Here is a 15582-nt window from a genome sequence, read left to right as displayed (position 1 = left end):
GCAGTGGAGCACAGCAGAAAAGTGTCCCACCATCCCTGTGCTCCAGAGAGCGCGGGAGCAGGAGGCGGCAGACCAGCTGGAGGTCAGGGGTCAGGGGTCAGGGGTCAGTTTGTGGCCAGCACTGATGGCAGCCACTCCCCTGCAGACGTTTGCCGCCAGTCCTTTCTCAGACCCCTTCCAGCTGGACAACCCAGACCCCCAGCCCATCGTGGATGGCGAGGAAGGGCTCATCTGGGTGATCGGGCCCGTGCTGGCCGTGGTCTTCATCATCTGCATCGTGATCGCCATCCTGCTGTACAAGAAGTGAGCCCTGCAGCAGAGGTGGGGGATGGGGGGCCGGCAGCAGGGAGGGGCGTGGCCATGTGGGGTGTGTAGCCGCTTAAAAAAAACCGTGGTGGGGTCCAGACGAGAACAGCAAGCCCCACTTGCCAGGGACTGGGGGTCAGCAGGGTCATGAAGCCACTGCAGTCACAGCGGGGGGCGCTGCCTGACCCCCCACAGCCTCACCTGATGTTCTCTCCTCTCCTCTCCCCTGCACCCGCCTGTGGACAGCAAACCCGACAGGTGAGGACCGTCTGAGGAGGATGGTGGTGGGTGGAGCTGGGCTCATAGGGAAGCCTGGGATCGTGGCTCAGTCCTGATTTAGGCCCCAGCTAGAATCAGGGTCCATCTGGGATTGAGCCTCCGTCTGGATTTGGGGCTTGGGATCACGGCTCCATAAAATTAGTGTTCAGTGTAAATGGCCCCCTCCTTGCCTGGGACACACATCCCTGAGTGTGCACACTGTACGCGGGCACACTGGGCGCGGGCACACTGTACGCGGGCACACTGTACGCGGGCACACTGGGCGCGGGCACACTGTACGCGGGCACACTGGGCGCGGGCACACTGGGCGCGGGCACACTACACAGGCACACTGTACGCGGGCACACTGGGCGCAGGGCACACTGTACGCGGGCACACTGGGCGCAGGGCACACTGTACGCGGGCACACTGGGCATGGGGCACACTGTACACGGGCACACTGTACGCGGGCACACTGGGCGCAGGGCACACTGGGCGCGGGCACACTGGGCGCGGGCACACTGTACGCGGGCACACTGTACGCGGGCACACTGTACACAGGCACACTGTACGCGGGCACACTGGGTGGGGGGCACACTGTACGCGGGCACACTGTACGCGGGCACACTGGGCGCAGGGCACACTGGGCGCGGGGCACACTGTACGCGGGCACACTGGGCGCGGGCACACTGTATGCGGGCACACTGTATGCGGGCACACTGTACACAGACACACTGTACGCGGGCACACTGGGCATGGGGCACACTGTACACGGGCACACTGTACGCGGGCACACTGTACACAGGCACACTGTACGCGGGCACACTGGGCATGGGGCACACTGTACACAGGCACACTGTACGCGGGCACACTGTATGCGGGCACACTGTACGCGGGCACACTGTACACGGGCACACTGTACACAGGCACACTGTACGCGGGCACACTGGGCATGGGGCACACTGTACACGGGCACACTGGGCGCGGGCACACTGTACGCGGGCACACTGTACGCGGGCACACTGGGCGCGGGCACACTGTACGCGGGCACACTGGGCGCGGGCACACTGTACGCGGGCACACTACACAGGCACACTGTACGCAGGCACACTGGGCGGGGGGCACACTGTACGCGGGCACACTGTACGCGGGCACACTGTACGCGGGCACACTGGGCGCGGGGCACACTGGGCGCGGGCACACTGTACGCGGGCACACTGGGCGCGGGGCACACTGGGCGCGGGGCACACTGTACGCGGGCACACTGTACGCGGGCACACTGGGCGCGGGGCACACTGGGCGCGGGGCACACTGTACGCGGGCACACTGTACGCGGGCACACTGTACGCGGGCACACTGGGCGCGGGGCACACTGGGCGCGGGGCACACTGTACGCGGGCACACTGTACGCGGGCACACTGGGCGTGGGCACACTGTACGCGGGCACACTGTACGCGGGCACACTGTACGCGGGCACACTGTGTTGACCCAGGCCATCTATCCCCCTCGCTCTCCTCAAAGTAAACGCAAGGACTCCGAGCCCCGCACCAAATGCCTGCTAAACAACGCTGACCTCGCCCCCCATCACCCCAAGGACCCTGTGGAAATGAGGCGCATCAACTTCCAGACGCCAGGTGTGTGCTGACCCTGGGGCCAGAGGCAGCTGGGGTGGGGGTGCTGTGCCGGGGCCTCCTGTACCCCCTGAACAAGCTGGGTCATGATCGCAAGTGAGGCCAGTACTGTAGCAGCCTGAAAAGTCAAGACAAAACGGATCAGGCAGAGGGCAGCGGCTTTGAACCCCGTAATGGCCCTCGGGGTAGGGTTTCGAGGGTCATCCTGGCCATCTTCCACGCCGGCCTTGGGAGGGGTCTGCACACCGGCCGTGCCGGAGCTTCCTCTGTGGCGGCAGACTTGCCAGGCCCACAAACGCCCTCCAGCTTCTTCTCTCTGAGCAGACAGCCTCCTGTCCAACTGACGCCGCTGCCCTGCAGTGCACCCTGGGACCTCTGTGTCCCTCTGCTGCTGCGTGCTCTCTTCTCTCTCTCTCTCTCTCTCTCTCTCTCTCTCTCTCTCTCTCTCTCTCTCTCTCTCTCTGTCGCTCTCGCTCTCGCTCTCGCTCCACCCACCACCCCATCGCTAGCTCCAGCCAGCGAGGGTTTTGAGTTCGAGTCTAGCTGACAGCTGTGTTCTCCCGATTGCCCAGTCTCATGTCACCCCAAGGTCCAGGTCTGAACTAGCTCATAGCAGACATTCACACTCTAGTGAGAATCCCCAGCATTTAACAGATAACTCGTCTTCCTGAAAGCTCCTGGCGTGGTCCTTGTGTCCTCTACCCCTGGGCATCTTCCGTCTCCCAGGCCCCTGCTCCATAGGGACCCCCGGCCAGGTCGGTGTGAGGGAGGGGTACACAGCCAGATGAGCCTGAGTTTTTGAGATCTCAGGTTCAGAGCTAAAGAAGAGCCCTGGCCACTTGTCGCCGTGAGTCCCCACAGGCAGCTGCTGCCATGGTCGCCTCCTCCCCATGGTGAATTTGTTGTCTGCTGTCTCACAGGCTTGGGCCTCAGCCGGGGTGTCTCTTGGGTCCTCATCCCTGTCCCCACTTCCTCGCATGTTTCCCTTTGCTTTCCCTGTCCTGGTGTCTGTCTGCTCTTTGCGCCCGCTGCTGCCTGGCCTTGGCACCTCACAGGGCAGGACCTGGTTCCCCTGCCCTGGGATGGCTGGTGTGACTGCGCCCAGCTGGATGACAGGCAGCCACGAGGGGGTTTGAGGGGCCTCTCAGGGTCTCAGATCAGCTGGGGGTGCCCACCACCCTGCAATCTCCGGGCCAACACTGTTGGCAGGGCCTGGGATGCCGATTGGAGTCCAGTGGATCTCCACACCAGGACGTGAGACCCCAGTCACCTTCAGGACACGTGGAAACGGGAACAGCCCATCACACCACACGTAGCACGCACTGTGCCCACCTGGAGGACGTCCTTGCCCTCTGGTCTTGGGAAGGGCAGCGCCCCAGGCCCCTGTTTCTGAACTGCACCAGCTGCATCCACTTCTCCGTCTCTGCCACAAGACATTGGGACCTTGGAGCCCCGGGCAGTGCGGGGACCAGGACATCACAGGCCTCATCCTCTAGCTGGGCAGTGGGGACACCACCCCAGGCTTGCCCACCTGTCCTCTAGCCACAAGGGCCTGCGCCCTCCAGGCCTGCGCCCACTGATCCCACCACCCACTCATCTCCCAACAGGCATGCTCAGCCACCCGCCCATCCCCATCGCAGACATGGCAGAGCACACGGAGAGACTCAAAGCCAATGACAGTCTGAAGCTCTCACAGGAGTACGAGGTAAACTGGGGTCGTTACAGGGCCTCGCCTGACCTGGTGCCCCAGCACCCCGACCCACCATACCTGAGCCTGCCCTTCCCCGTAGTCCATCGACCCCGGGCAGCAGTTCACCTGGGAACATTCAAACCTGGAGGCCAACAAACCGAAGAACCGCTACGCTAACGTCATAGCCTACGACCACTCCCGAGTCATCCTGCAGCCCCTCGAGGGTAGGGGCACCTGCCTGCGTCTGCTCTGGGCTGTCACGGTTTGGGGAGGAGTTGCCATAGCGACAGATGTGTGGAAAACCGGAGCGCCTGGCTCCACAGTGGGCCCCGTGGAGAGCTGCAGCCCAGGTGGCCGCGGGCAGCGGAGCAGGGCACAGAGGGCCAGTCCACCGCGGCCGCAGTGTGCACTGGGTATGGAGAGGCCGGAGGGGGGGCGGCCCCCACAAAGCTGTCCCCGGCACCCTGCCCCCTGCAGGCATCGTGGGTAGTGATTACATCAACGCCAACTATGTGGACGGCTACCGTCGGCAGAACGCGTACATCGCCACACAGGGGCCCCTGCCCGAGACCTTTGGGGACTTCTGGAGGATGGTGTGGGAGCAGCGGTCAGCCACCGTTGTCATGATGACGCGCCTGGAGGAGAAATCGCGGGTGAGGCGGCAGCACCGGCAGCCTGGCCCCGCGCCTGCCCCGCGGCTCCCGAGGCACCGGCCGACTCCCTAAACTCACCCCTACTCATCTTGACGCAGATCAAATGTGACCAGTATTGGCCTAACCGCGGCACGGAGACTTACGGCTTCATCCAGGTCACCCTGCTGGACACCATGGAGCTGGCCACTTTCTGCATCAGGACATTTTCCCTGCACAAGGTGTGGCCTGGGGAGGGGAGGCGTTCCACAGAAAGTGAGTGGGTCCCAGACGGCCAGCACTCCCGTAAGCCCACGTGAGCCGTGGACAGCCCCAGTGGGAGCAGCCACAGCCACAGGGACAAGGCCAGCCCAGATCCCTGGCCGCCGCGTGCCCTGGCCGCCGCGTGTAGGGTCTGCCGTGCTGGCCGCCCTTAGCCCTGTCTCTCAAATGTGGCCCTGCCTGCTCCTGAACTGACTGGGGTCTGTCACCCAGGAGCCCTGTCCCGCCGGGGAGGGACACGGTCATCTGTCTGTCTGTGCACATCTTCAATGATGGCTGCTCTTGGTGTTTAGCTGAATCTCTTGGGTCCGGTTGTTCTCACTGGGTGCGGTCTACGTCGTGTTTGTTGGGGGTGCTAGGGCCCATGACGCCCCCTGCCACGGGGTGAGTGACCACGTGGCAGGAAGGAGCCTAAGCGTGCTGACCTGAGCGGCCCACCACAGGAGGGCCAAGCACACAAGTGTCCTTCACCACGTGACGGCTGTGACCGTTGGAGCACGGGAAGGAATGGCCGTGGTGTCGTGGGAGGGGCCATAGGAGGCCTGGGCATCCCAGGCCTGATCGAGGATGGCCCAGCACTGGAGGAATGTGGAGGGCAGGAGGGCCGGGCAGGGCCGGGCAGGGAGGATACGGACTTGCCTTGACTCTGAGGGAGGGGGGATGGGAGGACCACACTCGGGAGCTGCAGGCCCGGGGGCAGGGTGGGTGACTCCTGAGTGAGCACTGGGCTGGTCCCCAGGCTGTGGTCAGTGCAGTGGGCACAGTGGGTGACAGGGCCCCGTAAGAGCCGCTAAAGCAGGGCAGCGTGGACTGAGGGGTTCTGGAGCGCACTCAGCCCGCAGTGACAGCCACTGTCCCTCTGGTCCCCAGAATGGCTCAAGCGAGAAGCGTGAGGTGCGCCATTTCCAGTTCACGGCGTGGCCGGACCATGGGGTGCCCGAATACCCCACACCCTTCCTGGCATTCCTGCGCAGAGTCAAGACCTGCAACCCGCCCGACGCTGGCCCCATCGTGGTCCACTGCAGGTGCCACAGCGCTGCCCCGTCTGTCCCCAGCCCGGCCTGTCCCCCGGCCCCGTGTCCTGACTGTAGTGTCTGACCCCACAGCGCGGGCGTGGGCCGCACCGGCTGCTTCATTGTCATCGATGCCATGCTGGAGCGAATTAAGACTGAGAAGACGGTGGACGTGTACGGACACGTGACGCTCATGCGCTCGCAGCGGAACTACATGGTGCAGACGGAGGATCAGTACAGCTTCATCCACGAGGCCCTGCTGGAGGCCGTGGGCTGTGGCAACACCGAGGTCCCCGCGCGCAGCCTCTACACCTACATCCAGAAGCTGGCCCAGGTGGAGCCCGGCGAGCACGTCACGGGCATGGAGCTGGAGTTCAAGGTGAGCACACGCAGCCCAAGCCTGGCAACCCGTGTGTGAGCCGCAGGACCCACGGGCGGACGGGAGGACTGACTCCCACAATGGGGGGGGGCTCTCCCTGTGCCCCCCCCTTCGTCCTGACCAGCCCACCCCTCACCCACAGAGGCTCGCCAGCTCCAAGGCGCACACCTCCCGCTTCATCACCGCCAGCCTGCCTTGCAACAAGTTCAAGAACCGCCTGGTGAACATCCTGCCCTACGAGAGCTCGCGCGTCTGCCTGCAGCCCATCCGGGGTGTTGAGGGCTCGGACTACATCAACGCCAGCTTCATCGACGGCTACAGGTGCACTGGCCCCACCTTCCGCCCCCTCCACCCCAGCCTGTGCTGCCCGATGAGACGCCAGGGCGACTTACAGAAGAAAGTCTGGGGCTGAGGGTTTGGGGGGTCAGGCGGGGGCCATCATGGCGGCAGGCAAGGCACTGAAGAGCAGCTTGCACATCTTACCTGCAAATTGGAGGCAGAGAGGGAGAGACCTGGGCCTCTGAACCCTCAAACCCGCCGCAGTGACCCCTCCTGACCCTTCCCCAGCAGTTCCGCCTGGTGGGGACCTGAGCCTGTGGGGTGTTCTCACCCAGACGCCATGGCTGAGCAGCGGCCCCCAGGGCTGCCCTGGCACCGGGGATTGAACTCGGGGCCTCATAGGCACAGCAAGCTCTCTGCCCACTGAGACTCCTCCGTGGTCCCACGCCTGGCCTTGTCATTGCAGGAGTTAGAGCCCAGAGCCCCCTCAATGACACCAAGCTAAAATTAAAGTTTGGCCTGGGACTGAGAGGCGGCTCAGTGGTTAGAGCTGCTCCTGCAGATGACCCTAGTCTGCTCCCTAGCACCCTATAACTGGTTCCTGGGAGGACGATGTCCTGGCAGGGGTGAGAGGACTCTGTACGGCCCGACTGAGCGTGTCTGATGGCTTTGGAGAGTGGACGGAGGGTGTGTGTCTGACCCCACACTCCCCCCCCCCCCCCCCAGGCAGCAGAAAGCCTACATCGCGACTCAGGGGCCGCTGGCGGAGACCACGGAGGACTTCTGGCGGGCACTGTGGGAGAACAACTCCACCATAGTCGTCATGCTTACCAAGCTCCGAGAGATGGGCCGGGTGAGTGCGCTGGGCCCCCCGGGGGGGGGGGGTCACGGGCAGGGCCAGGACACTGACCCCGCCCTCCACCCCACAGGAGAAATGCCACCAGTACTGGCCAGCTGAGCGCTCCGCCCGCTACCAGTACTTCGTGGTGGACCCGATGGCAGAGTACAACATGCCGCAGTACATTCTCCGAGAGTTCAAGGTCACGGATGCCCGGGTGAGTGGTGGGGCGGCTGGGGGGTAAAGTCTGTGATGACTTGGGTGGACAGTCCAGCTCCGTGGCCCCTGAGGCGGGGGGAGGGGTGAAGGGGCGTGCGGGCCAGCGACCAGCCCCGGGCCCAGTGAGAGACATCATAAGATGGGGAGGCAGGGGGAGAGCCTGGAGGCCGGGGCCTGGGGTGGTGCCAGCCAGGCTGAGCCCTGAGTGCCTGGGGACGGACACTCGGTGAACCAAGAGCCCCCGAGTGACGTGGGGTGAGGTGGACGAGGCCAGGCATGTTCAGGAGAGGTCGCCAGGAGGCGGGGGCAGCTGGGCACCGCTGGGAGCTGTGGTGGGTTTTGGTGATGACCGGGTGTGACCCCGGCAGCTTTGGGGTTGTGCCATAGTCAGCTGTGTGGGCGGCCAGCATCCACAGAAGGTGGCATCTTGGATGTCGGATGTCAAAGGCTCTGGCCGTGTAGGAGACGCCATTAGATGGCGGAAGGGGTTTGTGACCGGGCTGTCCTGTCCGTCCCCGCCCCAGGACGGCCAGTCCCGGACCGTTCGGCAGTTCCAGTTCACGGACTGGCCAGAGCAGGGCGCCCCCAAGTCAGGCGAAGGCTTCATCGACTTCATCGGCCAAGTGCATAAAACCAAGGAGCAGTTCGGCCAGGACGGGCCCATCTCGGTGCACTGCAGGTGAGCGCCGCGGAGGGAGGGGCGGGCGTGGGGAGGCGCCGGGGCCGTGTGACCCCGTGTGACCCCGTGTGACCCCGTGTGGCCGCACCCCTCCCCCTGCAGCGCCGGAGTGGGCAGGACAGGGGTGTTCATCACCCTGAGCATCGTGCTGGAACGGATGCGCTACGAGGGCGTGGTGGACATTTTCCAGACGGTGAAGGTGCTTCGGACCCAGAGGCCCGCCATGGTGCAGACGGAGGTATGGGAGTGTGCGCAGATGCCCCCGCATGCTGAGCCTCAGTTTCCCTCTTGGTCCCCTCACCCCAGCTCCACAGCCCTGCAGGCTGTGTCGGCCTCTGGATCACAGGTCTTGAATCTCGTGATACTTGTGTACAGGTGGGGAAACTGAGGCCTACACCAGGCTTTTTATGGGGGGCCACCAACCAGCCCCCGAATCTTGACGCGGAGACATTGTTAATTATGAATGCTCGGCCTTAGCTTAGGCTCGTCCCACTGGCGCTTACAACGTAACCTGTTTCTCTTCGTCTTCGTTTTGCCTCAGGCTTTTTACCTTCTCTCTCTCTCTCTCTCTCTCTCTCTCTCTCTCTCTCTCTCTCTCTCTCTCTCTCTCTTTTTCTTTCTTTTTACCACTTTTCAGTCTGGCTGCCTGCTGGTCGCCTCAGGCTCCAGGCCCTGGGCACACATGTCCGTCTCTTCCTTCTCTTCCTCTTCTTTCCTCTCTAGCCCAGATTCTTCCTCTTACATATTATTCTCTGCCCGCCAGCCTCACCTCTCCCTCTGCCGCTTAGCTATTGGCCGCTCAGCTTTTTATTGGACCAATCAGGTGCCTTAGGCAGGCAAGGTGACACAGCAACACTGGATCTTTACATAGCTAAAGGCCGCAGAAACAAATGTAACACACTTTCAGAGTTAAAATAATATTCCACAGCAGAGGCCAGGGAAGGGCCAGGCTGCAGGCCCTGGGGGAGGACTCGCTACCGCCTTGGGAACCCTCAGTCCCTGGAGCAGGTGCCTCAGTTTCCCCTCTGCCCTGCAGGACGAGTACCAGTTCTGCTTCCAGGCGGCGCTGGAATACCTGGGCAGCTTTGATCATTATGCAACATAAGCCATGGGCCCTGCCCGACGCCAGACCCTGCGCCAGACCCTGCGCCACGTGTCCAGATGTGACCCAGGCCCCGCAGGGCACGAGGAGCCCGGCGTCACAGGGGCCCAGCTGCTGCCTTCCGAACTCGGCACACTCCTCGCTCCCTTCTGATTCCAGATGAGGTTCCAGGGTGGGGGCGGGGTGGAGAGCCAAGAGGGGTGCAGCCTCTGCTCCCCAGGGCCGAGCTCTGCGCCAGTGCTCCCCACCGGCCTATCGGCAACATTTTCTTTCTTTCATTTTTTTTAATAGTGTATATTTTTTTTCCTCATTTTTTTTAAGAAGAAACAAAATCGTGCCGGTCAAAACTTTGAAAAACAAACAAGATCATTATGTGCGCCTCCGAGGGAGGCCTATTTTTTCACAGTCAGCTTGTCATGTGGCAGTTACGTGCGAGTGTGGGACTGAGCCCGTGACATGTCCCTCGTCCCTGTGTGAGAGCCACACTCTTAGCTCTTCTTTTAGTTTTTGGGTTTTTTTTTTTTTCTAAACCAATCTTCAGACATATCAGATATGGAGGGTGAAGTTGGGGGACACTCGGGCCAGACTGCAGGAACAGGCCACCGAGGACACTGGTCCAGCCTCGGCCACCAGGAGCGTCCTCATCCACTTGTGGCCTCCGTGCCCTGCGTGGAGGACCCGGTCCCTGGGACTGCAGGACACTTGGGGACATCTGACTCCCTGGAGCAAGTGCAGAGCAGGTCAGCTCTGTCTGCGCCGTTTTTTGGGCAGAAGCAGTGGGCGCTGCCCTGTATGTAGATAAACCGACTTTGTATTAAAGGAAGATTCGTCCGACCTCAGTGTGGACTGGTCCTTGATGCCACCCATGGGGGAGGAGCAGGCCGGGGTGGGGGGTGTGGCGACCACTGGGCCCAGAAAGAAGTGTTTGTCCTCCGAGGTCACACAGTGACTGAGGAAACAGCTTAGCAGATAAAGCACCTGAGTTCGAATCCCAGCACCCACATAAAAAGCCAGGCATGGTTGCAGATGCCTGTCCATGCCGGCTCCGGGGAGGTGGAGACAGACGTGTTCCTGGGGCTCACCAGCCAGTGACGTGGGCTGTTGAGGGGCTGGGAAAAGTCGGGAAGACACTGAAGAAGGCAGAGTGATTGGGACAAGTCTGCCTTAGTGACCCGACCTCAGAAGTGGAGGAAACAACCGAGGGAGGAGCCAGCTTAAGCCTGGCCTTCTGGAATGTTCTGCAATCTGACCAACAGGCTATGGAGCCTAAGCAACTCCTACCCAATCTTCAAAGCCCAGTACTAAAGCCCTCTAAGAAGGCGTCTCTGAGTTTTCCCTTCACAGGCCACCTGAGCCTTGAGTGCGTCCCTCTGGACAGATTGAGGTGGAAGTGTCTTGTATATCGGGTGTGGGTTCGGGTGTGGGTTCAGGCGTGGGTCATGGGAAGAAGGCACAGAGGCACTCTAAGGGTGAATTTTAGCCTTTTCCAGCTGCAGGGGGACCAGCCTCTGGAGGACTGACCCTGTCCCTCAGCAAAGGGCTTTTTATTGTCGCACAGTTCACACCTTCAGCAAGTAACTTTCCACACACCAACACCTCATACCCAAGCCCCTCAAAGAGACCATGCCAAGTGCAAATTCTCAATACAGACCACGTTCCCCAACCAAGTTTTGCATAGGCTTTGAATACCTAGGAAACTCTCAGATGAAATTTCCATACTTCAAACAGAGAGTACGGGACACAATGTAGCAGCCACCAAAGGCAGCTCAAAGCTAGGTGCTAACACTCCGGAATCAAACCGGCTACAGAGATCTGCAGGATCCCCCTTTTTAATATGCAACAATTAATTATATCAGAGATTATGTAACTTTACAGCAAATACACTTTTTTCTGTTTTACACTCTTATGTAAGTAAGGCAAAACACATTTTAAAGCCAATACGGTTACTACAGGTAGAGCAAGAGCAGTACTTGCTAAAACAAGAACTCTGTTCAAGTGAGGCACAGGGTTAAGGGAGGCTAACGTATCTGCAACCTTTCCGTAATGCCCGTTCCTGTCATTACCAGGGAACCTTTTTGTAAAAGTTTTCCTAATTTCTTGCTGTAAATCATAAGTCATTTGAGAAGAATTAGGGTGACCCATCAAATGCATCTTAAACTTTTTCCAGTCAAGCTTGCTATCATTGAACTTTAAAGGTATAATGCAATAGGCTGTAACATTCCAATTGCATTTTAATTTTATCTGCTTCTTCCATATTTCCAGCTGGTCCCCCAACATATAACAGTTTGTCTCACATCAGCTATTCCATCAACTATCTCACTGTTTTATTTTGTTGAGTCCAAAGTTCTGGAGATTGCTTGTGCCAGTCTCTAATGAACTCAGCAGTTTGGCTTTCTTTTTGAAGGGCCAATCCAGCTGCTGTAGCAGTAGCAGCCAATGCAACAATGCCCATAACTACTGCAATAATCAGTCTAAGCATTCAATGTGTTCTTCATAATATTCTTTCAGTGAGCTTCTGCACTGTGGTCATCACAGGTGAGTCTTGCCATGGCCTTGACGACTTCACTGGCATCCAGACTGCTGGCCTTGCTCTAAGAATGTATAAACTTTCAGAGGTTATATCTAAAGACATACTAGAATTAACACAGGTATGAAGGGTACAGTGTTCACAAGTGATGCTGTAATTATTAGGGTGCCATTGTACAGGCCCCTTCAGGAGCTAAAACGGTAATGGTATACATTCTATAAAAGGATGGCTTTGATTTAGTCTAAATGACAAAGTTTCATCCTTAATGTTTAACTCTCCTTCCCACCCTTTAAGAGGGTGGAAGGTACTTGCTAAATCATTCAAGTTAGTCTGAACTGAATTGCCAAATTGTAGGAGAGGACTTGACATTCCAACTCCATGCCATTGTACAGGTTCATTAACAGCAGAGCTAATTTCTATAGTTGCATTGAACTATATTTGTGTCATCTTAATAATGAGTGAGAATGTTTTCCTTGAGGGGAGCCATAAGGGCTCCAATCAATGACATCTGCATGGGAGATACTAATTAGCATCCGAGGTTTCTCACCTTTCCATGGTTGCCCATGTATCCAGTCAGATTCCTTGTTGGAAACCTACATCTCTCAGAACAGTAGATTTGTGGAACTAGTAGCATTAATCTCCTGTCTTCTAAAACCAGATGCATGAAGAATATAAAACTTATTATGATAATCTTGGGTAGTATTAACTATAGATAGCCACACTTGAAAGGTTATATTTCCACATTGACTTCCATTTCCTATACAAATAGGAATTCCTTGCACCCCCACAGTGTAATTCCTAATTTCTTTCCTCTCTCTCCTCTGTAAGCTGAGCAGGATCTTGTTTGTCATAAGGACCAGGTAGCCAAGAAGATTCATTAACCATCACAGGAACATGTGCATCTCCCTACTTACTGCTAAGTTAGTGGAGGGTTAGGGACACAGGCCCAGGAGTATGGTCAGGTCCCCGTTACCGCACAGTCACCACGGCACGGAACAACGCTGTAGCATCCCGAGGATTCTGAGTTGTTCGAATTATCGCCTCCCCTTTGTGGCATACATGCTTAAGCCGTGCCCAGGCGGGAGGATCTGCTGTCTCCCTCAAAGGCCCGCTGTATCTTTCCCAGAAGCATCTCAGCCGCCAAAGCATCCAGGAGCTCCTCTTGCTCATGCTCGATGTTTGTCCATTTTGATGGTATCCACAACTTCTCGTTCCTCCTGTACAAACATAAACATACCCTCGGCCCCATCTTAGCACTGTCCCTGGGCTCCATAAAGATGTGAAAACATCTTTACCGTACACTGGCTGACCCAGTTCAGCAGGTTTTCACAATCCAGTGTCTTTCAGCAGCTGTAGTTCCTGCTTCAGCATCTGACCTGGGGGCTGGGAAGGCTGAGGGCCCCCCAGAACCCTCACTCCCTAGGTGTCTTTCATGGCTGTGTAATACTCCCCTCTGATTTGAGGCTGGACTTCTGAGATCCTCATACAGAGGCTGGAAATACTATGGGATGTGCACAGACGATACCAGACATGCATCTTCCAAAGCAAGATGCTCAGTGAGGGTGTCCTAACCTCGAGTAACGGCACCTGAGCATGCACCAAGAATTTCATACCCTGGGCTAAGCAACTTTGTCCCCTTCATCAATGGCCTTATGTCATTCCCTATTGAGACCAGACTGGTCTTGAACTCACGACCCTCCTGCCTCAGCCTCCTTGAGTTGGGGGATTATCGGCGTGTGCAATCGCCCCTGGCTAAATGCATCTTCAAGTGACAGTGGCTTTACTTGGTCCCAAGGGCCCCTGCTCTGGAAATAGACGCATGATTGTACAGCAGTGAAGAGAGCCAGGGGCCGGCTTACTGACCCTGCTTGTCTCCCCATCTTTTTATTCCAAGATTAAGCCGTATTTTTCCAGGTGAGTGTGGCACCTGTGGACAGTGAGTTCCTTTCTGGTTCTCACCATCACCCTCTGTCCTCTGTCGAGGTCACTTTACAAACCAGAAGGAAAAGGTAGGTGTGGGGAACACAGAGCCATGCCTGCAGAGGGAACTGTTCCAATAACGAAATCTCTTCACTAGGCCTGGCTGTGTTCAGCCTGTGGCCTGGACCCGGAAGCAGGCAGGAAGACAGGCCACAGCTAGGACAGTCTCACCTTGCCTGTCCCCTATCCCCTCACAGGGCTTCTCACAGCCCTCCACCGCCCCACGCTGCCCCTCTGTCCTCCAAAGCCAAACCTCAGGCAGATGTGGGAGACACGTCACAACATGGTTGAGGCATGAGGATCATCAGTTCAAGGTCAGCCTGACACAAAAGCAAAAACTATCGAAATGTCTGGGGAGAACATAAAGGTATGTGTGGCACTGGAATATCATACAGCCATCAAGAAGATAAAGTCCCTGACACTGGCCAGTGTGGAGGGACCAGGTGCTGGAGAGAGACCCAGACACAAAAGCCACACTGTAGACTCCATGACAGGAAGTGTCCAGGGCAGGGATCCACAGACAGGAAGTTGGTTCCAGGAGGGCTGGGTGGGGGGTGTTAGTCACTTTTGACACAGTGGACAGTTTGAGAATCAGAAGGAAAGCCGTATGATTCTGTGGATGTTAAAACAAGAAAATGACACTGTAAGCCGGGCGGTGGTGGTACACTCCTTTAATTCCAGCACGTGGGAGGCAGAGGCAAGCGGATCTCTGTGAGTTCGAGGCCAGCCTGGGCTACAGAGGAAGTTCCAGGACAGCCAGGATTACACCAAGAAACCCTGTCTTGAAAAAACAAGGATTCTCAGAAAGGCCCTCCTTTACCTGACCCTGAGGACTGGCTGCCTGGAGATGCTCCTTAGCAAACTTTCCATTTTGTCTTTGGAGAAGTTACACACAATTAGCCCAAGTAGATGATAAACAAAGATATAGGAATGTTCTGGAAGGAGTATTTGTTTTCAATTAGAGCTGAGGACAGGGATGTGGGAAGCCTAGGGGGCATGGTCAGGGTGGAGCCCCGCCTAGAATCCCTCAGTGAGTGAGGGGCTGGGGGCGTGGTCAGGGTGGAGCCCCGCCTAGAATCCCTCAGTGAGTGAGGGGCTGGGGGCGTGGTCAGGGGTCCCCTGAGTCTGGTGTCAGCCTCTCCCACCCTTCCTCTCTGTGTGGACCTGGAGATCTTGCAGCCGTCCAGACCACCACCTCATTCCTCGGCCAACAGCACAGGGATGATTAGTTTTCTGTAAGATTTGACTCAAGTAATTAGTCCCCACATATCAGCCTGCGCAGTGAGGAAGGAGGCAGATAAATCCCGTCCGGCCTCAGTTAGTCTTTTAAAGGCAATTAACTCGTCGTTATTAGCTGTTAATTAGGGTGATTATGTCCTCATCAATACAGTTATTGCGGTTGTTAGCAGACAGATGTTGAGGCAGACGTTTATCAGATGTCCCCTGCTGTCCCACACAGGGTTCACTTACCTCCTGTCCCTTCACCAAATGCCACACCAGCCGGGCTCCTCACCGTGACCCTGCTTGTGACCTGGCCAATGAGGGGTTCCTCCTGCCCTCCCCATGGCGTGGTGACTACGTGTTCTGGGTTCGAGGCCTTCCCTCGAAATCACGGGTGAAGGCGACTGTAGAAGTTTTTACAAAAGCCTCGTTTCACAGCTGTGAGAATGCACACCGTCACCCCAGCTCGTGGCAGGCCGAGACAGAAGGATCGGGAATCCAGGGCAGCCTGGGCGTGGAGGGTCCTGATGCTGGCTCACCTGGGTCAGT

The 15582-nt window shown here is 58.0% G+C and overlaps 1 protein-coding gene across 14 annotated transcripts in view; it reads left to right on the top strand.

Moving 5' to 3' along the window:
• Ptprs (protein tyrosine phosphatase receptor type S) overlaps positions 1-10139 on the top strand; it is a 64324-nt gene extending 54185 nt beyond the window's left edge. For 9 of the 14 annotated variants that reach the window (XM_016000833.3, XM_076559207.1, XM_076559206.1 and 6 more), the window contains 15 exons: positions 146-303; positions 553-564; positions 2086-2198; positions 3803-3900; positions 3986-4109; positions 4363-4538; positions 4637-4756; positions 5667-5821; positions 5903-6188; positions 6331-6509; positions 7194-7320; positions 7397-7522; positions 8049-8203; positions 8306-8441; positions 9240-10139. In XM_016000833.3, coding sequence (XP_015856319.2) covers positions 146-303; positions 553-564; positions 2086-2198; positions 3803-3900; positions 3986-4109; positions 4363-4538; positions 4637-4756; positions 5667-5821; positions 5903-6188; positions 6331-6509; positions 7194-7320; positions 7397-7522; positions 8049-8203; positions 8306-8441; positions 9240-9308 — 2034 coding nt within the window. In that variant the 3' untranslated portion in view covers positions 9309-10139. The remainder of the gene's footprint in view (positions 1-145; positions 304-552; positions 565-2085; positions 2199-3802; positions 3901-3985; positions 4110-4362; positions 4539-4636; positions 4757-5666; positions 5822-5902; positions 6189-6330; positions 6510-7193; positions 7321-7396; positions 7523-8048; positions 8204-8305; positions 8442-9239) is intronic. The other 5 variants (XM_076559209.1, XM_076559208.1, XM_076559205.1 and 2 more) reach the window with 1 other exon arrangement.
• The last annotated feature ends 5443 nt before the right edge of the window (positions 10140-15582 follow it).

Source organism: Peromyscus maniculatus, chromosome 22 (assembly GCF_049852395.1).
Source record: "Peromyscus maniculatus bairdii isolate BWxNUB_F1_BW_parent chromosome 22, HU_Pman_BW_mat_3.1, whole genome shotgun sequence".
Taxonomy (NCBI): Eukaryota; Metazoa; Chordata; class Mammalia; order Rodentia; family Cricetidae; genus Peromyscus; species Peromyscus maniculatus.
Note: the sequence above shows the minus strand (reverse complement) of the source record. Positions and strands in the feature narration are given on the sequence as shown.